The 24,949-nt window shown below is 40.2% G+C and overlaps 1 protein-coding gene across 1 annotated transcript in view; it reads right to left on the bottom strand.

Annotated features, from left to right (window-relative positions):
• aldh1l2 (aldehyde dehydrogenase 1 family, member L2) overlaps positions 1-24,949 on the bottom strand; it is a 59,560-nt gene that overhangs the window by 6,597 nt on the left and 28,014 nt on the right. The window contains 14 exon segments of the mRNA XM_055160011.1: positions 1,574-1,739; positions 3,605-3,703; positions 4,572-4,671; positions 6,158-6,251; positions 7,169-7,256; positions 11,010-11,115; positions 11,193-11,263; positions 12,680-12,830; positions 14,661-14,685; positions 14,688-14,787; positions 16,582-16,701; positions 18,129-18,276; positions 21,921-22,012; positions 24,884-24,949. The exon segment at positions 24,884-24,949 is cut by the window's right edge and continues 60 nt beyond it. Of these exon segments, the coding sequence (XP_055015986.1) occupies positions 1,574-1,739; positions 3,605-3,703; positions 4,572-4,671; positions 6,158-6,251; positions 7,169-7,256; positions 11,010-11,115; positions 11,193-11,263; positions 12,680-12,830; positions 14,661-14,685; positions 14,688-14,787; positions 16,582-16,701; positions 18,129-18,276; positions 21,921-22,012; positions 24,884-24,949 (1,426 nt within the window).

Here is a 24,949-nt window from a genome sequence, read left to right as displayed (position 1 = left end):
GTTTCGTGGTTCATTTTTCGTGGTCTCGCTGTTTTGCTGATTTTTTTAGTGCAATTTTGCATGTTTTTTTTTTTTTTTTTTACAGTGTATGAACGTGGACTGTGTTCCTCCCCCTGCGTCCTGATTGGCTGAGGGACTGTAGATCATTGTCAGTCTCCTCTGTGCTGTGTCTCCTGTACAGTACAGAATGGGCTCAGCTGCCAAATTTTACACAAATATTGGATCTTTAGCAGTGACATTCTGAAGACGTTTTCTCCCCAACAAAACCCACAATGTCGAGGAAACATTCTGCACCGACAAAGTCTCCTGCGCTCGCTCCCAAAAGGCAGCGGAAGATTTAACCATCGCACAAAAAGTTGGACTTCTGGACACGCTGAAGGAAGAGAGAAGCACCGAGTCCTGCACCGGGTTGGATACCCGCTGAAACGGGCGGGTTTTAACATCCAGGAGTTTTACGGGCGGGCGGTGCCGGGTAGACCTCTGCGCCAAAACACGGGTCCTTTCTCCTGCGGTCACCCCCGAGCCCGTCCCGACAGTGAGTCCTGGAATCAGTCCTGGAATCAGTCCTGCTTTAGTCCTGGTTTAGTCTTGGTTCAGTCCATAGTATATGCAGTGCAAAAGTTTGATATAATTTCGGGTTAACAGGCGGGTGCAGGCAGATGCGGGCAGGTGCGGGCAGGTGCGGTCCTGTACTTCACGGGTGCGAGTCTCCAAAACTGAACTTGTGCAGGACTCTGTGCTGTCGGCTCCATTACAGAATAAATGAATCTTCAGTTCGTTACATAAAGAAGGAGGAAAATAACAAAAGGACGACAGCAGCGATAAGTTTTAAGAAGAATGTAAAAAGTGTTGTAAGTGTCCTGTGTGAGAAAAGTGTCGAAAGTTTGTGCTGAGGAGTTTTACACACTTAAAACTGATAGAATCATTGTAAAATATAAAGTTGACGACTTCGAGGATTTCACCTATCGCAGGTTATTTTTAGAACGTGACCCTCGTGATAAAAGAGGGACCAGTGTAAGTAAAATAAATAAAAGACACAGTGAACCACACAACTCACGTGGTGTTAAAAGTCACAGAGTAAAAGTGCGTTTTAACACTCCACTGTGATTTATTATTACTGATTATAGTTATGATTTATTATAGTTAATTATGATTTATTATGGCTTATTATTAATATGATTTATTATGTGTTATTTTATTTATTATTGTTATGATTTATTATGATTATGATTTATTATAATGAATCACAATTTATATATTTAATTATGAATTATTTATTATAATTATGATTTATTATAGTTCATTCAGATTTTATAGTTAATCACAATTTATTATTAATCACAATTTATTATGGTTTATTATTATTTATTATGTGCTATTTTATTTATTATGGTTATGATTTATTATAGTTAATCACTATTTATTATTATTATTTATTACAGTTATGATTTATTATAGTTAATTACGATTTATTATGGCTTATTATTATTATGATTTATTATGTGTTATTTATTTATTTATTATGGTTATGATTTATTATGATTATGATTTATTATTATCATCACACACTCACCTGGTCTGTCCACCTGTCTCCCGCCGTACACGAGCGTGGCGCCCTCCTTCACGCCGATGTCGCAGTACTCGAGTAGTTTGTCCAGGTGAGCTTTGTGGTTCTGGGGGCCGTGGTCTGTGGATCGGTCCAGAGGATCCCCGATCTTCATCTTCTTTATCTCCTCCACCTGGAAATAAGAAAATACATTTAAGTCCAGTCCTCATCTCTGCAGAGTTCACCACAACGAAACAGTCAGAGTCTTATTAAACCAGATGCCCTTCCTGTCAAATCACAATAGGTAATATCATATCCTTTTGACCCTGTAGTTTAGGCCTCTACAAACATCCCTGTGCGTCAGATGCCCTCCCAGTGTCTCCATGTGATCATATTCTGTGTAAAATCTATAATCTATGGAGTTATTTTTGTCTCATTAATTTTTACAAAAGCTCAGAGGCTGATCTACAAATATCATTGGTTTGTTCGTGTGTTTTGATCCACAAATCCAAATTTAATATCTGTAACTTCTATTCTGGTCTTTACAAATAGATGTGGATTTGTAAATATATCTTTTTTCATTTGCAAAAAATATAAATAAATAAAATAAAATAAAACATTTGTACATTGTGGATCACCAATTACACAAATTTCACAGATTTCCTCTATGATGTATTTTTGAGACATTCTTTTTGAGAAATCCACACACAGAGAAACTAATATTAAACTATTTTAAGTCACTGACACAAAGCAGGAAAATCCCACTGAACGATTATTAAAGAGACAGAGTCATTTCAAGATCAGAGCTGCAACAAATAAATCACAGAATGAACTGAGAATTTACCACAAGTGACTTATTCAACTGTCTACAGCTCAAATCTGATCTTTACATTAAGATCACATTTGTACACACGATAAAAAGGCCGGTCATCATCATTACTATTTTGACTTATTGTATTTAATACATATTAATAATTAGTAATGAATATACTTATTGTATTTGTAAATATTTGTTTTCATTTGTTCATTATGGATCACCAGTTACACAAATTCACAGATTTCCTCTATGATGTATTTGTTTTGAGACATTCTTTTTGAGAAATCCCCAAACACAGACTCACAGCTGATTCACATCCACAGGCGTCCACTAGAGGGCAGTGTTGTTATTAACTATAATGTGTTGTTATAATTTCATAACTACACATCATAATTAATAATCAAAAAGGAATTGGCTTTATAGACAATTAATTAATGTTACAGACCTGTCTCATACCACACATTCATACCTACGTAACATTAACGAATTGTCTAAAAATCCAATGCCTTATTGATTATTATTTATGATGCGTTAGGGAATGATTACATGTGTTAGCAAACCTCATCGTCTCTTTCTAACTTAATGCCTACAACAACACTGCCCTCTAGTGGACGCCTGTGTATTTGTGTCTGTGTTCGCGAATTTCTCAAAAGAATTTCTCAAAAACACATGATAAAGGAAATCTGTAAATTCGTGCAATTGTTGATCCACAAATGCGAATCACATTTTACAAACAGCATTTTCAGTTTTACAAATGCAAAATGCAAAAAAATATATATATTTACAAATACACATCTATTTGTAAAGACCAAAATACAAGTTACGAATATTAAATTTGGATTTGTGAAAATCAAAACACATGAACAAACCAATGACTGTCTGTAGATCAGCCTCTGTAATTCTGTGAATATTAATGAGACAAAAGTGACTCAACGATAATCCTGAAGGTTAGACTCTACAAACATGTTCAGAAATGTCCCCGTGTGTCAGATGCCCTCCCTGTGTCTGCATGAGGTCTTATTTTGAGTAAAGTCTTGTAGTTTAGACCTTTACGAACATGCCTGGGATTCTTGTATTATTTAAACTTCAGATTTCAGTCTCTTTCAGTCAGACGTAAATGCTTCTAGACGTGTCATAATTAAAATGTGAAATAAATACTGTGATCAAAAATAATTGTATATATATTTGTGTTTTTGATTTAAACGGTTGCCCGGTGTGTGTGTGTGTGTGTTTGCGCTCACCACTCGGCTGATGTACTCGTCGTGGATGGATTCCTCCACAAACAGACGTCCAGCGGCGATGCAGTTTTCTCCTTTGTTAAAATACACCGAGCTCATGCCCTGAACACACAACAAACACACATGAATATATACACACAAAAAATATACAAACATACAAAACATACACCGAGCTCATACCCTGAACACACAACAAACACACATGAATATATACACACAAAAAATATACAAACATACAAAACATACACCGAGCTCATACCCTGAACACACAACAACATACATGAACATCGACACACAAAAAATAAACATATAAAAACATAGAGACAAAAAATATACAAGATACATAAAACATACAAAACATATAAAAAAAACAACATACAAACACACACCGAGCTCATGCCCTGCACACAAGAATGTACACGAACATCTACACACAAACACACACTAATGCAGAAAACATACAAAAACATACAAGAAATACACAACAAAAAACAAAAACATACAAAAACATACAAACGTACACAACATACAAAAACATAACAATATACACAACATATACAACTAACAAAAAACATACAAAAACCTACAAAACATACAAAACACACCAACAAACACAACATACAAAAAACATACACAACATACAAAACATACAAAACAAACAAAAAACATACCAACCTATAAAACATTCACTGAACACACACAGGCACAGGTAAGACTTGTCCAGTCACAGAAGAACATAAAGTAAACCAGGATCTAAACCAGGACTATTCCAGGACTAAGCCAGAACCATGACTACTGTATAATATCACTATATTAGTACTAACCAATAAGAAAATGTGATTTTTTAAAATACAAAAATCGGAATATATAATCCTAAAAACAGCAGAGGCAGGAAACATTCTGAAGCTGTTTTTGTGCAAAGTTACAAAAGTGAGATTTACTAAAAGAAACGGACGAGGATCAGACTCACCATCCTCACGGCTTTGTCCATGTCACAGTCACTGAAGATGATCAGAGGAGACTTCCCCCCCAACTCCAGAGAAACCTTCTTCAAGTTACTCAGAGCGCAGCTACACACACACACACACACACACACACACACACACAGGTTAGAGGCCGCCACACACTACAGGATTTTTCAGTCTTGAACGATTTTTAAACGAGCGACAAAAAGCGCACACCACAAACACGAGACGAATCTTATGAGACTTAAAATCTCCGATCGTAAAGACTGCAGTGTGTAAATCTGTGAGCGCTGTGATCTCATCAGCTGTTTCCCGTCTACAGCAAAACCACTCGCTCTGAGACTCAAAGCGAAGTCCAAACTGTCTTATTATTATGTAAGATACTTCAGATACAGGATTTTTAAAGCATAAAAGACTGGAGATAAAGTCGACAGGAAGTAGAGTCACTGTCGCTAATCTGCAGCTTCACCTCGATCCGTGCGCTGTGTGGATGTAAACAGACACACGTGAGGAACTACTCCCACCTTTTTACTTTTAAAGAACGCAAAAAACTGGATTCACAGCGCGCTTTTTTGGACTGGGGTCATTATTTGCGTTGGACAATTTCTATGATAACGTGGACAAGATGCTGCAGGTTAAATTTGCAGCTTCACAAGAGGTGAGGAATAAAGTTTGCTCATTATTTTCACTATTTCCCAAGTTTGTATTAGACCCGACGCAAAACAGTGCGGCACGGGACACATTTTGAAAACTCATTACAGGCGAGGGTGGGATAAACTCCAGTCCCGCAAACTAAATATGTGAGTAAAGTAAAATATACAAATGATGAATGTAAGAATATCATGCATCATTTGTGCTGGATATTTTATTTTGGCATTAATAAAAACATTTTAAGCAGCAGACCGTTCCCCCTTCCCAACACCGCACGGACAGGCCCTGCTCCCGTACGTCGCGTGAGCTGCGCCACTAAACCAGAACTAAACTGGGACTAAATCAGGTCTAAAACAGGTCTAAAACCAGGACTAAAAGAGGATTTAGCCAGGACTTAACCATGCTGCCGGACCGTCTACCGCGCCTCCTCCCATACGCAGCCCAATTCCTTTCCGTTTCTCCGTGTTTGATAGAGTTTAAGAAAGCAAACGTTCACATCTTGCGGGAATTGCGGGCGGGAAAATATCGCAGATGCAGGCGGGAGAGGGACTGAAAATTACAATTCTTTGCGGGAGCGGGACTGAAAATTACAATTCTTTGTGGGAGCGGGACTGAAAATTACAATTCTTTGCGGGAGCGGGACTGAAAATTCTATCCCGTGCAGACCTCTAGTTTGTATCTTGCGCTTCTGTGTCCATCACTAATCTGTTTTATCAGTCGTTATTGTACTGGTGGTTACGATCTGACACTGAAATACACACACTAGGAGCGCAGCGGCTTCAAAATCGCAGACGAAGACTCAAACTCGTGTCACACCTCCCGAAACTCAAGGAGAAGCAAAAAAAAAAGCAGCCAAAATCGGGCAAATTCTCCTGTATCGTGTGGCGGCTTTAACAAACACAGTAATAAAAGCAGAAGTTTTGCAGCGATCAGATTCTACCTCTTCATGATCTGTTTGCCGATGGGCGTGGAGCCGGTGAAGCCCAGTTTACGGATGTCTGGGTGGTCGGACAATCTCTGCCCCACCATCCCGCCTGAAAACAACCAGAACCAGAACCAGGGTTTAGAACACACACATGACAATAACAGCAGTTTCTGTTTGCAGGGTATGCCCCGGGTTTGACTACCCCAAATTTAAGACTTTTTAAAGACCTTTTTAAGACCACTTCAATGAAAATTAAGACAAACCAACTACAGAACTATATCTAGAATCTAAGATACGTTTATACGATGGCGGTCTGAACAGAAGACACAAACTGGAGTTGTGTCTTCACTTTTTATTCCGCGTTTAGATGAGCATTTTTGGGAGGAAATCTGTGTGCGAACGATGATGCAAAAGTGTGTAGAATTCAATTGTGTATGATGTCAGGCGGCTCGGTGGTGATGTTTGTGACGTAAACGTGTACGCGACGTGAGCAGATCTGACCAGAGTTTTGCGTCTTGGGCAGTGCAGACGGAACTGATTGTTTACTCGTTGCCGCCAGTGCCAGAAAACAAAGTACTGTTTGTGCAAACTCCAAATTAGACGTTCATTCACATTACATAATTTCACTTTTTTTTTTCCTCCCTTTGTTTAACTTTGCACTGCAGCCCGGGTGAGTCTACAAAAAAAGACCTTTGTGAAAAAATTAAGACTTGGACAACATAATTTAAGACTTTTTAAGGCCTTCATTTAGGAACATGAAATTTAAGACCTTTTTAAGACTTTTAAGACCTCGCGGCTACACTGTGTTTGGTACAGATGGATTTTAACCCACGTATTTGAGCAAAATGTGTCTCTCCTGATCTCTCAAGGTCAAAATAAGTCCTCTGTGTTCTGTCTGTACCTAAATATCAAGTGTTTTATTGTTCAAGAATTTTATATCATTTATTTATATTAATTACGGAACAAATTTGCATACATAGAAGACTTCTTGTTCATCAGTGAAACTAAAGCCGCAGAGGCCCTCACCGGATCCAGGCAGGATGTTGATGACTCCTTTGGGGATTCCAGCTTTGGCGGAGAGCTCGGCGAACTTCAGCGCCGTCAGAGGAGTCACCTGTTTCCACGGAGACAGAAACGGGAAAGAAGAAGCTCAGGTTAAGCAAAGTACGTCACAGTGACATCGCGCTGGGGGGGCTCTACATTAACAGTACAACTCCTTCAGATTGGAACAGATACCCACAAACTTATGAACTTTATCATCATTCAAACACATAAAATCCTAAATCCTCTTTGTTTTCATATCTCAGAACTCACTGCTTAGGTTTTTAGTTTATCTTTTTTTATTTTTCAGTTTATTCTATTCTTATTTTTCATTTGTTTATATCATTGTTATAAAATGTATACTTTTTTTGTATAAATCAGATATCTTTGCAGGATTTGGGAGAAGGGCATGAGGGTTTACACACATTTTATTTATTTATTGTTCTTTTGTTGTTGTGTTTTTTTTGTTTGTTTGTTTTTTTAGGGGGGGGGGGCATTTTGAGGAAATTAATACTCAGTACATTAATAACAAAATAAACAGAAGACATAACAAAATATAAGACACAAATAGAAAAAATACAACAAACAACAAAAGAACAATAAATAAATAAAAAGTGTTTGTGTTTTGTAATGTAAATCTATAAGTTTTGTATTCTATCTATTGTTTTGTATTGTATTTTGTACTACTAATGTTTTATATTTTTTGGATCCCCTTGAAAATGAGGTGGCACATCTAAAGGAGCATTCCAATAAAAAAGAAAAAAAATGTGTACTGTGGAATGTTCAGTAGTTAACATGGAGACACAACGCACACATTAGCAATTAGTGAAAACACTGTCAATTTTGTGTCCAATTGTCTCAAAAAAAAAATACAAAAAATACAAAAATGATTTAAAGAGCGTGTTTTCAGGAGCTGGTGATCAGTCTGAGCGTTCACAATTCTGTTTTCAACAAAAAGCTGAGAGTGACTAACTGAAAAACTGCTGACTAATGCTAATGCTAATGCTAATGCTAACGCTAACTAGCTTGTGACTAATTTAATGTGTGAGAGTTTTATTTGTTTGTTTGTTTGTTGAACAGCACAAATCAGCTCACCTGTTGTAAGCAAAGGAAAAAATCAATTTGTCAACTGGACACAAGTTTTTTGGTCAAGAAATTTTTGATGCTCCTCCAAACTGCTTCATTTCTGGTTAGACCAGAATTTCAAAATAAAAAACTGGGATGTCCTGTTGTTTTTGGTGGTTGGCAATAATATAATATAAAATAGAATAATAATGATATAATAATAAATTTTAAATAACTTATCTTACTGAAAATTATGAAAAACACAAACTGAGATCTACAAATAAACAGTAAGTCATAAGAAAAAAAATATAATAATAATATTGTTATTATTATTATGATTATTGTTATTGTTATTATTATTATGATTATTAAATTAATTTATAATTATTATTATATTATTATTTATTTATTTTATTTTTTCCCACAATTTACCCTGATATGACATTAACTTTCAACACTGGTACAATTTTTTTCATAAAGAGTCAAACACGTCAAAATATAAAATAAAATAAAACTTAAGCATGTTAGCACTTTCCCTCTTTAAATTTAAGTTCTTATGTAAAAAATATATGTAATAATATGTATAAACAAACTTTTCAAATTTCACAGTAATATTGTCGTATTCTAACGTTTGCCTCGTTTTTTTTCCTGCCCGACAGAGTTTCCGTGTACGTTCTGGTTTGGAGAGGTGAGTTTTGGAGCGAGTCCAGAGGTTTTCACAGATGCAGACAGAAACGAGACTGTTCATAACACAGAGCTCTCAGTCTGAAGTGAGCGCCGCCTGAGCTGCCTCCAGAGTTTCATTTGACTCACTAATACATTCTGTCGTAAAAGCTCACAAAAACTTAAAATTATAATGTTTAAAGGTGCAACTTTTTTAGTGGATGGTCCGTCAAATGCTTTTCTCCGTGGACATGTTATTGCTTTGTCTGGAATGTTTCACAGTATCGGAAAAGTGCTCCTCAGAAAGATGTCACATAAACTACCAGTCAAACATCCTATTTTTTACAGTAATTTATTGCAATTCAAGTCGTGCAAGTCCAATGAAGATCTTAAAATGGAACAAAGGTAAAAACTGAACAGACAGGTTAAAGAAAAGATGGGAAGAATTTTCTAAACAGTATTTGATTTCTGTTGTAAAAAGAACAAGCCACGAGTGTGTTCAGCTCTTATTTATATCTGCCAAAGGTCGACACACACATCAGTCAAAAGTTTAGAATATGTTTTGGTCGACAGGAAACAGGAAAGAACTGGAAAAAGTGTGGTGTTCTAAAACTTATCTTGGAACACTCATTGATTCTAAATTGAGCTTTGGCGATAACTGTATTACTGTGAGTAAAAGAGGCACCAGCGCCTTCAGTGTCTGAGGAAATTGTCTCCTACAGTGTAAATAGAACCATGACGACACTGTTCTATACAATGTTTATGGAATCACTCTTAACTTTTGACTTTCATTGGTTTCATGGTTTTGGAGCATGTCTGCGAAAAACAAGAACTCCCTGAATCAGTCGGTTGAACGGGCGAGTGAGGAACAGTCCGGACTCTCTGCACTCAGGACAGTCACACCGGACATCCCAGAGGATTCTCAAAGACCTGCAGCGTCCTCGAAACTCTTCTAAACAGTTTTAAATGTGCAGCGTCCTCGAAACGTTTCAGCTGCTTCCCTCTGGTCTGAGGCCAAAGATCTAGATTGAATACTTTTAAAAAAGAATTTTGTTCCAGCTGCTGTTGTACTTATCCATCCATTTTCTTCCCGGGATCGGGTCGCGGGGGCTTCAGTCTAAGCAGGGACTTCCAGACTTCCTTTACCCCAGACACGTCCTCCAGCTTCTCCGGGGGAACTCCAAGGTGTTCCCAGGCCAGCCCAGAGACATAGTTCCTCCAGCGTGTCCTGGAACATGCCCAGAACACTCAGAACAGATCCCGAGCCACCTCAACTGGCTCCTCTTGACGTGGAGGAGCAGCGGCTCTACTCCAAGCTCCTCCGTAGGTCCGTGTGACTGAGCTCCTCACCTGTTCTCTAAGGGAGCGCCCAGACACCCTGCAGAGGAAACTCATTTGTGCCGCTTGTATCAGTGATCTCGTCCTTTCGGTCATTACCCAGAGCTCATGACCAGAGGTGAGGGGAGGAACGGAGACTGACCGGTAAATCGAGAGCTTTGTCTTTTGGCTCAGGTTCTTCTTCAGCACAAGCCTCAAGTGGAGGAGTTCAAGTATCTCGAGGTCTTGTTCAGGAGTGAGGGGAGGATGGAGCGTGTTGTACTTATGAATACATTCTAATCTATTTATTTAATGATTTTAGTACAATTTTTAGTATTGATTTTTAGTAGTCAAGCGTGATAAATGAATGAATTATTTATGAAACAAAATCGTTCTGCGCTGGAGCTCTGTAACATCTTATTTGTGATTGTGTTTTTATTTGTGTTTATTGTGCAGAGTGTGAATGAACCTGCAAAACAAATTTACCTACAGGTACGAATAAAGCAACCTAACCTAACCTAAATTAACCTTTCGATCTTCATTGAGACCAAACCAGACCAGGTTACAGGTCAGATCTGTGGAGAGGCGACCCCCTCACAGTCAGAACGTTGTTTTTCTAGGTGTTTTTGAGCGATAAATTGACCTGTAATTGAAAAACTGTAAAGTAGAGCTGTTTAATATCATACTTTGGAACGTTCCAGGAAGAGCAATGACTAGAAACAAGAAGTTGACGGACCCCCAACCAAAAAGTTACACAGTGCAGCTTTAATCCTTTCTGTACCTGAGCGGGTTTGAGCACCAGCGTGTTCCCGGCGGCGAGGCAGGCGGCGCTCTTCCACGCCAGCATCATGAGAGGATAGTTCCACGGGATCACGATGGCGCACACGCTGCATCGCACAGGAGGAGTCACGTTTAAACCTGATCGTGTTTTTAAACGTTTGGAGGAGTTTTAAAGTGGTCGTACCCCAGAGGCTCTTTCTTGGTGAAGGTCAGGTTGCGGTTGGGTCTGGCCTGGTTGATGGGGATCGTCTTGCCCTGTGGAAAATATCATATAAATTTTTCTCGTACGCTCTTTAACGCCGTCCTTTTACATCCATGGGGACAAGGATAGCTACATACGGTTCCTTTAAAGCATTGTTTCCCAAAGACTGGATCGCAAGAGCTTTTTTTTTGGGTTGCCTTGCCATGATCTGCATGTAGATGTGTGATATACATGTACATACAGCTCTGCACCCCACTCCTCACTTTTTTCTGCAGCATGCATGTAGATCTGTGATATACATGTACATACATCTCTGCACCCCACTCCTCACTTTTTTCTGCAGCACGGCCTTGCTGAACCAGTTTTCTGTCTTTGTTTAAAACTTGAGTACCGTATTTTTCGGACTATAAGACGCACGTAAAACCCTTAGATTTTTTGAAAAATCACAAGTGCGCCTTATTAATTCTGGTTGTGTCACTGACCTCGAACCAATTTTCACTCATATTCCACTGAGTCGTGTCCTTTAGTCTGACAGAAGCCGAACCACATCAGTGCACAAGGAGTGAGGTGTTTTTTTTTATTGCTTATAGTTTATGCAAATGAGTCATGTGGTTTTAAGTTTCTTATCTGTAAAACGTAAACAAATGTGATCAAAGCTGCATTAAACACATTATTACTCAATCTATATTTGAGCCGTCCTCGTAGGAAATAAAAAAGTCTCAAGTGTCGTCTGTTTGTTTCGCTTAATGCTCCTTATAATCCGATGCCTTATGTATGAAAACAGACGAAAGAATTAAAGATTATTGATATTGCGCCTTATAATCCGAAAAATACGGTAATATTAATTGTTCAGAGAGACACGATCACTCAGTCAACAATAAAATATCCTCATTAATGTTCCATAATTTATTTTGTGATTTATGAATAACGTCTATTGACTTGGGTCGCAAAGGTTTGTGACTTTTAAAATATGAATCCCCAGATAAAAGTTTGAGAAACACTGATTTAAAGGGAAAAACTAAGGGGAAAAAAACGGACTCCTGTGAGCTTTAAGTCGTGTTCTCATGTTGTTCCCTCCTCAAAAACAGAGCTGGATTTGTGTTTTGTTTCATTCACATGTTTGAGTGACTCTTTATTATTAGTCTGTTTACATCTCCAAAGCTCAGAATGTTCTGTTCCACCTCGTGATGTCATGATGCTGTAGTTTTCAAGTGAACAGCTCCTTTTACCTTTAGTTCAGTCGAGATTTGCAATTCCAGGACTGAAATTGTCCAAATGATTCTAGTGAAGGTGTGTGGAACAGAGTGTTTTCAGTTTGAGAGAAGAACTCAGCCTAAATCTGCAGGGTTTGTGTGTTAATTAAACATGTGTGAATGAAAGTAAACACGAACTCCAGATCGGTTTGTGTTGAGGAAACTCCATTAGAACAGAGATCAGAACAGTGTGATGTGGGCCCTTTAAACACACACCTGGATCTTGTCGCACCATCCGGCGAAGTATCTGAACGTCTGGATGGACATGCCCACGTGAGTCTTCAGCGCCAGAGTGTACACAGCCCCAGAGTCCAGAGCCTCGATGGTCGCCAACTCCTCCTGGTGCTGCTCCATCAGGTCGGCCAGTCTGAGAGACGGAGGAGGAGGGGAGGAAGAGAGGGAGGAGAGGAAGGAGAAGGTGAAGAGGGAAAAGGAAGGGAGAGGAAGAAGAAGAAGAGAAGAAGGAAGAGAGGGGAGGAGCGGTTAGGTTTTTTAAAATGTATTTATTCATAAAGTTAAGGTGCCCTTTACACTTTTTCATTCAGTGTCTCTGGGTTAAATCCATCAGCAGTAGTGGGACCATCTCCAGATCTTGAGCTGCTCTTTGTCACACAGACACAGGGAGAACATGCAAACTCCACACAGAGGTCTGGGAGTCGAACTGAGAACCGTCTCGCTGTGAGACATGAGTTCTAACCACCCTGCAAACGTCCTAATTTACCTTTGGACCACTTGTTACGACCCGGGTGGATCCCACATATTAAAGAGGACACAGAAGACAAAAGGGTTACAAAAGTAAAAGTTATTTTTATTTTTAAGTACATTTTAATAAACTAACCTTACCAAATAAAAGGCAAAAACAGGACAGCCGGTCCCACCAGGTCAAACAAAAAAGGCTCACTGCAGCTCACAGGCAGGTGCAGCCTGCGCTGAGCAGCTAAGGCAGGGGAGCTCGCAAGGCGACGAGCAAGCACCCAGATACTCGGAGGGCGAGGCGGTGCGCAACAAGAGCGCAAGAGCAAGAGAGCGCGCCACTGATCGACGACATAATTATACCAGATCAAGCCACGCCACAAAACATGCGTAAATATAAAACTACACACTGTAGAGATGCGTAAACTGGCACCAGCACGTAACACCACTACAGTTTGTCTAAAGCTGCGTTCAGACCGCGGCGTCAAGGCGTCCATTTAAAATTCAAACTGTATGTGGACGCGTTCAGGACGTCCTGCATTTTTGTGGTGGACCTGGCGTCGATGTGGAGCGTCTTGAGTGTTCAGAAGTTGAAAAAGCTTTGGTGTTGGACGCAGCAACGTTATTACCCAGAAGAAGGAAAAGGAAGAGAAAGACCCGGGAATCACAAACAGAAAAAGAAACTCTACACCGTGTCATTAGTGGAGTATCGCTTCGCTCCCGCTGGTTTTATGTAATAAAAAAACTAAAGACACTCTCTCGACTGGGAAAACAAGGCACACAGCCGCGCCCTGGAACGAACATCAAGTGTTTTTCTCCCATTTCCACAGTGTCCAAGACGAGCATCACATGTAAAGGCTCCAACTAGAGGAGTCCAGAACAGTTTTTGATGCCGCGGTCTGAATACAGCTTTAGTCAAACAGGGCCTCACCCGTCAGACTCACCTGTAAAGCACCTGTCAGATTCACCTGTAGAGCACCCGTCAGACTCACCTGTAGAGCACCCGTCAGACTCACCTGTAGAGCACCCGTCAGACTCACCTGTAGAGCACCCGTCAGACTCACCTGTAGAGCACCCGTCAGACTCAGAGCTCACCTGAGAGCACCCGTCAGACTCACCTGCAGAGCACCGTCAGACTCAGACTCACCTGTAGAGCACCTGTTGTCAGACTCACCTGTAGAGCACCTGTCAGACTCACCTGTAGAGCACCCGTCAGACTCCTGTAGAGCACCCGTCAGACTCACCTGTAGAGCACCCGTCAGACTCACCTGTAGAGCACCCGTCAGACTCACCTGTAGAGCACCCGTCAGACTCACCTGTAGAGCACCGTCACTCACCTGTAGAGCACCCGTCAGACTCACCTGTAGAGCACCGTCAGACTCACCTGTAGAGCACCCGTCAGACTCACCTGTAGAGCACCCGTCAGACTCACCTGTAGAGCACCTGTCAGACTCACCTGTAGAGCACCCGTCAGACTCACCTGTAGAGCACCCGTCAGACTCACCTGTAGAGCAGGGCGCCCCTGTCTCGGGGTTCATGCGGCCCCAGGGCCCCTCCTCGTACGCTTCTTTTGCAGCGGCCACGGCCCTGTCCACGTCTCCCACCGAACAGTACGACACTTTACAGATCACCTGAAACACACAAGAACATTACACACGAGAACATTACACACAAGAACATCACACACAAGAACATTACACACAACACACAAGAGACACAACACAAAACACACACTGTGAAAAACTAATGACTTTACACAAAAATAATACATAGAATCAAAGACACCTGAGAGACGCCTGTGAAAATACTAAAGGTACAATATGAAGTAACGTCACGATGAACACTTCAAATTTGATTTCAGTTCTGAGGAACAGAATCGATACTCACTGCTGATTCTGATACCACAATGAGAATAAAAAACACTTTCTAGGACAGACCTTTTTCACAACAGCAAGAACAGAAGTCTCACCGCCCTGTAGGTTTGAGGAACGAAGAATTTACCCACAACTACCAAGGTAAGAAAGACGAAAACTTAAAGGCTGAAAATCTCTCTGTCTAAGCTCATATTGACATCATGAAATACATTTTTAATTGTAGAATCAGTTGGAGCAAACAAGTTCCTTCTGTTTTATTCATGACCATAACATTAGTTTTGCTCATCGTTTTTAGACTTTAAGCTTTCGTCTTTCTTCCCTTGATAGTTGTGGATCCTTTGTGATAGTCTGATTCATCTCACGGTTTCACTTGGTAGAAACCGTCTGACCTCGCAGCATTAGGATTCGTTCGCTCGACAGTAGGCGGGTACTTTTTTTATTTAACCAATCGCTGCTATTTGGTCAGGCAATAACGTCTTTCCCCTTGATAAAATTCACCAAACATTCTCGTTGTTCCATCTTTAAATCCTCGATCTCGGAAATTGTCGCCAACACACAACGTATGTCTCTTTGCTGATTGGCTGGTGCCCGAACTCACACTTCTGCTGTTTTTGTGAACTGTCTAGTGTGTTCTGATTTCTTGACTGGAAAGAAATGAAATTGACAGACTGGGATCAAAAAGCAGCCCTGGACTTTCTCCCCACAAACAGACAGTGTTGGGGAGTAACAGATTACATGTACCGGAGTACAAATTATGAGTAACTGTAATCAGTTACAGTTACTGTTTCAGTGAGTGGTAATTGGATTACAGTTACTTTGTTGAAATAAATGGATTACACAGAGGGATTTTCCTGTTTTCACATTTTGGACTAAACCAGAACTAAACCAGGACTAAACCAGGACTAAACCAGAACTAAACCAGGACTAAACAATGACACTAACAGTAGTGTGGACATAATTTAAAGCAGCAGTGACTCATATAAAAATAATTTCTCCATCAATAATATTTTTAATTTGGTTAAGTAAAGACTGGACTTTTTATTTTCTTTCAGCAGACAGAACTTCTTATGTTAAAATGTCCTGGTCTTTTCTTCTCTACAGTAAAACAGTTTCTCATTCATGGAGATTTGGGCTCAACAGACAATTTGAAGAGAACAAATATGAATTTTCAGGATGTGGTTGTTAGATTCAAGTAGTTTTAAAAAACATGACAATATCAAATAATTCAAAGTATTCAGATTACATTACTCACCTTAAGTAACTTAATGGATTCAGTTACAAACTACATTTTGGTGTGTGTAATCTGTAATCTGTAGGGGAATACATTTTAATAATGAAAAATAAAAAGTTCTGCAAACCTAGAGGGCGACACTTCTGGCCCTGAAAAAGGTCTATAGAACGTGATTTTCCACATTAAATCATAGAACTGTCTTTTCTCTTCCCATGTGGTCTTATATCTGTGCATTAAAACTTAAAACTGCTTCTTGGGGGAAAGTTACATCACTAAAATAACGATAATTAACAAATTGGATCTGGACTTGTTGCACTGACCGAGCCGTCTGTGGGGTTCACTGTATTGTACGTTTTTCCATTTTCCGCCTCCTCAAACCTGCCGTCGATGAAGCACTGGTGGGGCATCTTCACCTCCATGTTGTTCACGTTTTTGGTGACCTGGAAAAGAATCGTGTTCGAATGTGGTCAGAACTTTACTATAGATAAAGCTGCACTGTGTAACTTTTCGGCTGGAGGGTCCGTCACCCGCTTGTTTCTATGGATACGTCAAGTTCCACAGTGCGACATTAAACAGCTCGACTTCACGTTTATTCAATTACAGGTGGTTTTAGAGCTCAAAAATATCTCGAAAAACAGATATTCTGACTGCGAGCGGCAGAGGTGGGACCAAGTCGTTGTTTCGAGAGTCTCGAGGCTTTGACCTCAAGTCCGAGTCAAGTCCCAAGTCGAAATACAGGCAAGTCCAAGTCGGGTCTCGAGTCACTGACCCATAAGTCCAAGTCAAGTCCAAGTCGTCTGCTCTGAGCTTCAAGTTATTTCAAGTCTTAAAACCAAAGTACCAAAAATATTTTAGATTTTTTTTAATTTATATGAATTTTAAGATAAATCGTACTTTAAAAAATCATAGTATAATTATCAATATGAGTATTTGTTTATGATGTTAAAGGTTAAATATCACACAAAACGGACTCTTAAGACTCGACTTGATAAAATGGAGTCAGACTTGGGACTCGACTTGGACTTGAAGATCATTTTTAAATCAGAATTTTTTCTGTTCTGACCGTAATGATTCACTCTAAGATCTCGTCAAGACTAAATAAATTTCTGCAACTCTTATAAACTCTATAAATACTCATAAATAAATAAATACACTATGATTTTTTAAAGTACGATTTATCTTAAAATTCATATAAATTGCAAAAATCTAAGATATTTTTGGTACTTTGCTCTGAGCTTCAAGTTATTTCAAGTCTTTAAACCAGACAACTTGGACTTGACTTGGACTCATTGGTCAGTGACTCGAGACTCGACTTGGACTTGCCTGTATTTGACTTGGGACTTGACTCAGGACTAGAGCTCAAAAATATCTCGACAAAACAGATATTCTGACTGCGAGCGGCAGAGGTGGGACCAAGTCGTTGTTTCGGGAGTTTCGAGTCTTTGACCTCAAGTCCGAGTCAAGTCCCAAGTCAAATACAGGCAAGTCCAAGTCGAGTCTCGAGTCGCTGACCCATAAGTCCAAGTCAAGTCCGAGTCATCTGCTTTGAGCTTCAAGTTATTTCAAGTCTTTAAACCAAAGTACCAAAAATATCTTAGATTTTTCCAATTTAGATGAACAAACTGTACTTTAAAAAATCATAGTATATTTATTTATGAGTATTTATAGAGTACATAAGCGTTGTAGAAATTAATTTAGTCGTGACAAGATCTTAGTGTGAATCATCACGGTCAGAAGAGAAAGAATTCAGGTCAGAATTCAAGTCTTAAGAGTCCGTTTTGTGTGATATTTAATCTTTAACATCATTTCGACAAATACTCATATTGATCATTTCCCAGATTTACTGAAAACAGCTGTTGTCACTCACGTAGTCCACGACGAGCTCCTCCTCCTGGTCTTCTCCTCTCAGTTTCCTCACAAACATCTGGGTGAAGTCCTGGAAGGTGGAGGCCATGTAGACGTCTTCATTCTGCAGCACGACCGAGGAGCAGATCTGCTTCACCTCCTCCACCAGCCTGAACAACACACACACACACACACACACACACACACACACACACACACACACACACACACACACACACACGGGGTTAACGCTTCATCAGCCAACGGTAAGGAAATAAAATGACGGAAAAAAAATTTGAAGATGGGCATCGATGGGTCAGACCAAGGGAATTGCAAGTCATTTGTTCCATTAGATTTCTCACTTTTTTAACTTTTTTAACTCTGAAAAAAGATGAATTATTATTATTATTATGAATTTTAGTCGCTGAAATTTTAAGTATACTGTACTTTTTCAATATGTTTCAAGTAAAAAAAATAAAAATAAAAAATCACCTTTTAAATATTCAGCAGAAATATTTTCAAGCCCACAGATTCAACAGTCAAAATTCAGAGTGTGAAATTTCGCAGGCGATTGTTACTAAACTAGTTCGGATCACTTTTGGATGGATTAATCCGTGTATCATTCGTTCATTTGTTTTTCAAAATAAAACCAAAAATAAGAAAACCAAAAAAACAACTATTTTCTTCATTATTTGTCTCCAAAACCAAAATGAAAAAAACGGATAATGATTCGTTTTTTCAGTTTTTCGATTTTATGTTTAAATGAAAAATGGAAAAAACGGATAACGACAGTTTCCCGTTTACGTGACTTCCGTGACTGTGATGTCGGACTTTTGCACCACATACGGACTGAACCAGGACTGATCCAGGTCCGGGACCAGACCAGAACCAGACCAGGACTGAGACTGAGACCAGACCGGAATCAGACCAAGACTGAGACCAAGACCAGGCCGGGACCAGACTGGGATCAGACCGGAGGCTCGGACCCCGCAGAGGCTCAGAGTCAAAGCTCGGAGTCCACTCTGGTCCCGCTCTGGTCCCGGACCTGGACCTGGAGAACATTTTGTATGTGGAGCAACAACAAAACAAAATCTCGATCCTTCGCTCAACTTCGGTTACAAATTTAAAAAGTCAACGCCAAAGTGAAAGTCTCCAACTGTTCACCAAGAAACACCTTCCACTGCAAAGAGACCAAGACGTGATGTTTCTGTAAAACCACAAGAACAAGAAAGTGCAGCTCAGTCTGTTTGTCTTCTGCTCCTCTCACTTAACAAACGGGATTTTGTTTTGTCGTCGCTCCACATACAAAATGTTCTCTGTAAACTCAGGATGATTTCTTAGTCAGACAAATGTTTCCTTTTTGGTTCTTCCTGTGGATCAATCCTGCCCATCACCTTCACCTTTCACTATTTTTCAATTCCGTTGGGAAGAGAAACAGTTTGAACAGAGGTTTGAGTCACACACATCTGATTCACTTTTACATTTATGAAGTTCACAAACAAATTTTTCGAGTTGTTTTCCGCTGTTAGGATCCAACAACCACACAATTACGATGTCCAAATCCCAAAACTAAAATATAACAATATCAGAACCAGAAACAAAAGTGATATGGTTCAAAAGACTTGAAAAAATCGACTTTGTCAATAGACACATCCCACTGGGAAAACAAACATGGAGGTTTGATGCTCACTTTTTCAGAAAATCCTTCCCAGTGTGAATTGCGCCATAACCGGACGTCTGAAATTCGTGATCCATGTGTGGGCCGTGGGTGACAAATAATCGGTTAGAAAATAATTCACTTTCTGGCTTTTTTTTAAATTTTTTTTATTTATTCTCCCAATGATTAACCTGATTCTTCACGTTAATCGTCCCACTGAGATGAATAAATCTTTTACAAGTGAGATCTGAGGCCAAGACGGCAGCAGGAAAAACTGATTAATGTTTAATAAAATAATTCATAACTCATAAACGGTGATAATGGTGTTAGGTGAATAATGTTAAACTGATTAATGTTTTATAAACTGATTAACAAATGATAAACGGATCATCTGAACAACTAACAAATGAACTACTTGACAATTAACTGATTAACTATCAAACAAATCAGGCCTTACTCCTCCAGGCTCTATCATTTTTAAAAACAGTAAAAGCTGCAGTAGTCGGGGAAATCGCAGAGTAAAATCCTCACAGCTCCGCGTCGGCCGCTGGGAATCGTTCGGGACATTTGTACTTCCTCATTTCTAAAAGTGAAAGTTCCGTGTTTCTGGAGCTCCATGTTTGCCTCCAAAAACCTCTCTGGATCTTTGCAGCAAATTTTTTTTCTGAATTTTGATTGTTGAATTTGAGGTTTGAAAATGTTTGTACTAAATATTTAAAAGGTGATTTAAAAAAAATATTGAATGTTAAACACTTTGAAAATGTACACATATAATTTCATCAACTGACTTTCAGAATAAAAACAATTCACACAAGTTTTTTCGGAGTAAAAAAATTCAAAGTGAGAAATTCAACAGAGTTTAAAATTCAAAATCTGATGAAACGAACGATCTTATATCACATGTCAGAGCATTTCTCTTCATATTCAGTAATAATCGTTCACACTGGTGTCGCGCTCAGCCTTCTGAAGGAAGAAGGACAATAACATCTTTCCCCTTGATAAAATTCACCAAACATTCTCTTTGTTCTTCTCAGATTGGCTGGTGCCCGAACTTGCACTTCTGGAGTTTGTGCAAATTGTCTAGTGCAGGGGTGTCAAACTCATTTTGGTCTGGGGGCCGTATCCAACTGGGGGCATATAAACCCCCCAAAAAATAGCAATAAGTTCAAATATTTGTGTAGAGAAACACAAATCTATTACAGAAATCTTTTTAAAATGATGAACTCTTTCTTTTACACAATATTATAATATTATGAACAACCTGAAACTAAGAAAAATTTAATTTCAACACAATGTGTTTAAATTTCTTGTAAAATCCTGCACTCGGCTCCACTTTTCTCATGTTGGACATTTTTCTGATGAGGGTGTCACGGTCAACAGTCAAAACGATCGTCCTTTAAGAGCGTTTGGAAAGAGACAAGTCTTCATTTGTGCTGCTCTGGTGGGAGGGGCCACGTACAGAGACGCTGCAGACGCTGCTGTGATAAACACCACACAAAATTAACAAGATTTTAATAGAAAATATAATTAAAATATTTTAGTAGAAAATCAGCCGAGGGCCAGATTAAAGGTCTTGTAGGGCCGGATCTGGCCCCCGGGCCGTATGTTTGACACTCCTGGTCTAGTGTTTTCTGATTCCTGAACTAGTCACTGGAGAGAAATGAAACTGAGTAAAGGCACTAGGTGGCGCCAGCCTGACTAGTCGCTACTAGGGGTTTGAATAAATATCAAAATATCGAAATATCGTATCATTTAATGTGATGATACAGTATCAGTATTGTGGGCTGCTGTATCGATACATTACCAAGAGTATTTTTTGGTATATTTTACTAAATTATTTTGTTACAATTACAGTTTTGTTGTTTGTTTAGTGGAAAGAAACTTGTTTTTGCGACACATTTGACATTTTCACTGTTTTGAGGATTAAAATGTTTGTTTTTCATTTGAACTTTGCACAAGAAGAAGTTTAACAAAGACTTTTAGCATCACAGACCTGATTTAGACTTTATTTATTTTTATTTTTTTACTGAACTGTATCGAATTGTATTGAATCGTGAGCTCACTGTATGGAGACATGTATCGTATCGCGGCCCGTGTATCGAGGTTTGTATCGTATCGACAGTTTCTGACTGATCCCAGCCCAGGTGTGGCTCTGACCTGACCACGTCCATCGAGGCTGCTCCAGATTTGAAGAAGTCCGTGGTGTCTTCAATAGCAGCCACATTACTCAGGATGCCCTTCCAGATGACCTGCAGAAATATTAAAGAAGACAAATCCTTCTTTATTATCTGAAAACTGCGACGCTGATTTACCAAGGACACAGGGACAAGTAAAAAAGTTTAAACTTTGCAGACTCATTCAAACTCCCAATGGCCATTTTAGAACAATTTTAAGGCACTTGTTGAACCACAATTTGTTTATTTTATTATTTAAAAACGCATTTTCTAACTTCACAAATCATCTCCATGGAGAGTTATTGCTTTGCCTTGAATGCTCCACAGTATGGCATTAAACGTCACCATGGAGACAAGCCGGTGATGTGACCAGTCGAGCTTACAGCCCACTCACTGTAAAACCAGAACAAATGAAAGATGTTTAATGCCACATTGTGAAACATCCCAGGAAAAGTCATGGAAACAGTTCACCAGCGACCAGAAAATGTCCACACTGCAGCTTTAAACTCACAAGTAGGTAGAGTAGTAGCCAAAAATGTTCTCAAATAAGTGCAAATTTTACTTCAAAAATGATATTACTCAAGTAGAAGTATAAAAGAGTGGTTCAACAAATGACTCAAGAGTAAAAAAGTATTTGGGAAAATAACTACTCAAGTAAGAGTAACTTAAAGAGTAACTTAAAGAGTAACTTAAAGAGTAACTTAAAGAGTAACTCTTGGGACGTAGCATCTGGTTTATGATCTGAATTGAATGTGATGCTGCAGGAAACACAAATGTTCAGATTATTTCAGATAGTCACAGAAAGCTTTTGTCACTTTATGATGTCACAGGGGGAAGACGAAGCACAACTTTTACTTGAGTAAAAGTACTGTTACACTGTACTATACATTACTCAAGTAAAAGTACTGTTACTCGTGTGTTTGCAGTGGTCCGTCTGTACAGTGGTAAATACAAGTCTGTTCTGTTTAGTTTTGTGGCCGTCTCTATGGTGACGCTGTGGTTTGTCCAGGTTCGGCAGGTGAACACCAGCAGGTGAACAGCGGCAGGTGAACACTGGCAGGTGCTGTGTCTTTATGGTGTCAGAGTTCAGAGTTTTACAGCTCTCAATAAAAAAGATGTTTAATGTGATGATTAAACTCTGTCACGCTCCTCCAACTCTAAAGTCTGGAGGTTTAAGGCCACACACTGTGTGCAGGTGTACACCTGTCCTGACACCTGTCCTGACACCTGCCAAGAACCCTGACACCTGTCCTGACACCTGCCTGACACCTGTCCCTGACCCTGTCCTGACACCTGCCAAGAACCCTGACACCTGTCCTGACACCTGTCCTGACACCTGTCCTGACACCTGCCCTGAACCTGCCCTGACACCTGCCTGACACCTGTCCTGACACCTGCCAAGAACCCTGACACCTGTCCTGACACCTGCCAAGATCCCTGACACCTGTCCTGACACTGTCCTGACCCTGCCACCCTGACACCTGTCCTGACACCTGCCAAGAACCCTGACACCTGCCCTGACACCTGCCAAGAACCCTGACACCTGTCCTGACACCTGTCCTGACACCTGCCCTGACACCTGCCCTGACACCTGCCAAGAACCCTGACACCTGTCCTGACACCTGCCCTGACACCTGTCCTGACACCTGCCAAGATCCCTGACACCTGTCCTGACACCTGTCCTGACACCTGTCCTGACACCTGCCTGACACCTGTCCTGACACCTGCCAAGATCCCTGACACCTGCCCTGACACCTGTCCTGACACCTGCCAAGAACCCTGACACCTGTCCTGACACCTGCCCTGACACCTGCCCTGACACCTGCCCTGACACCTGTCCTGACACCTGTCCTGACACCTGCCCTGACACCTGCCCTGACACCTGCCCTGACACCTGCCTGACACCTGCCCTGACACCTGCCCTGACACCTGTCCTGACACCTGTCCTGACACCTGCCCTGACACCTGCCCTGACACCTGACACCTGCCTGACACCTGCTGACACCTGCCTGACACCTGTCCTGACACCTGTCCTGACACTGCCTGACCCTGCCCTGACACCTGCCCTGACACCTGTCCTGACACCTGCCCTGACACCTGTCCTGACACCTGTCCTGACACCTGCCCTGACACCTGNTCCTGACACCTGCCCTGACACTGCAGGTGCCTCTGACACCTGTCCTGACACCTGTCCTGACACCTGCCCTGACACCTGTCCTGACACCTGTCCTGACACCTGCCCTGACACCTGCCCTGACACCTGCCCTGACACCTGCAGGTGCCTCTGACCCTCTGCACTGGGGAGGACGTCTGTTTCCTCTTGTGGACCAGAAGAAAAGACGACACAGTGCACATGTGTATAGAACTGTGACCAATTTGATATTATAATGAATATTGTTGCCTCCAGTAAGAGTACTGTTACTCTGTCCAAAATATTACTCAAGTAAGAGTACTGTTACTCTGTACAAAATATTACTCCAGTAAGAGTACTGTTACTCTGTCCAAAATATTACTCAAGTAAGAGTACTGTTACTCTGTACAAAATATTACTCAAGTAAGAGTACTGTTACTCTGTCCAAAATATTACTCAGTAAGAGTACTGTTACTCTGTACAAAATATTACTCAAGTAAGAGTACTGTTACTCTGTCCAAAATATTACTCAAGTAAGAGTACTGTTACTCTGTCCAAAATATTACTCCAGTAAGAGTACTGTTACTCTGTCCAAAATATTACTCCAGTAAGAGTACTGTTACTCTGTCCAAAATATTACTCAAGTAAGAGTACTGTTACTCTGTACAAAATATTACTCAAGTAAGAGTACTGTTACTCTGTACCAAAATATTACTCAAGTAAGAGTACTGTTACTCTATACAAAATAAGACTGAAGTAGGACTTAAAGTAAACTGTGAAACTGAGAGAAACACAGAAATAATAAATATCGTTACTCTGATCTGTTCGGCCATCTTCTTCTCTTCGTCCGTCAGCTCCACACTGGAGCTCTCTCCAGACGA

This window comes from Boleophthalmus pectinirostris, unplaced genomic scaffold (genome assembly GCF_026225935.1).
Source record: "Boleophthalmus pectinirostris isolate CB_2022bp ecotype Guang Dong unplaced genomic scaffold, ASM2622593v1 HiC_scaffold_2826, whole genome shotgun sequence".
Classification (NCBI taxonomy): Eukaryota; Metazoa; Chordata; class Actinopteri; order Gobiiformes; family Gobiidae; genus Boleophthalmus; species Boleophthalmus pectinirostris.
The sequence above is the reverse complement of the archived record's forward strand: the minus strand, read 5'-3'. Positions and strand labels throughout refer to the sequence as shown.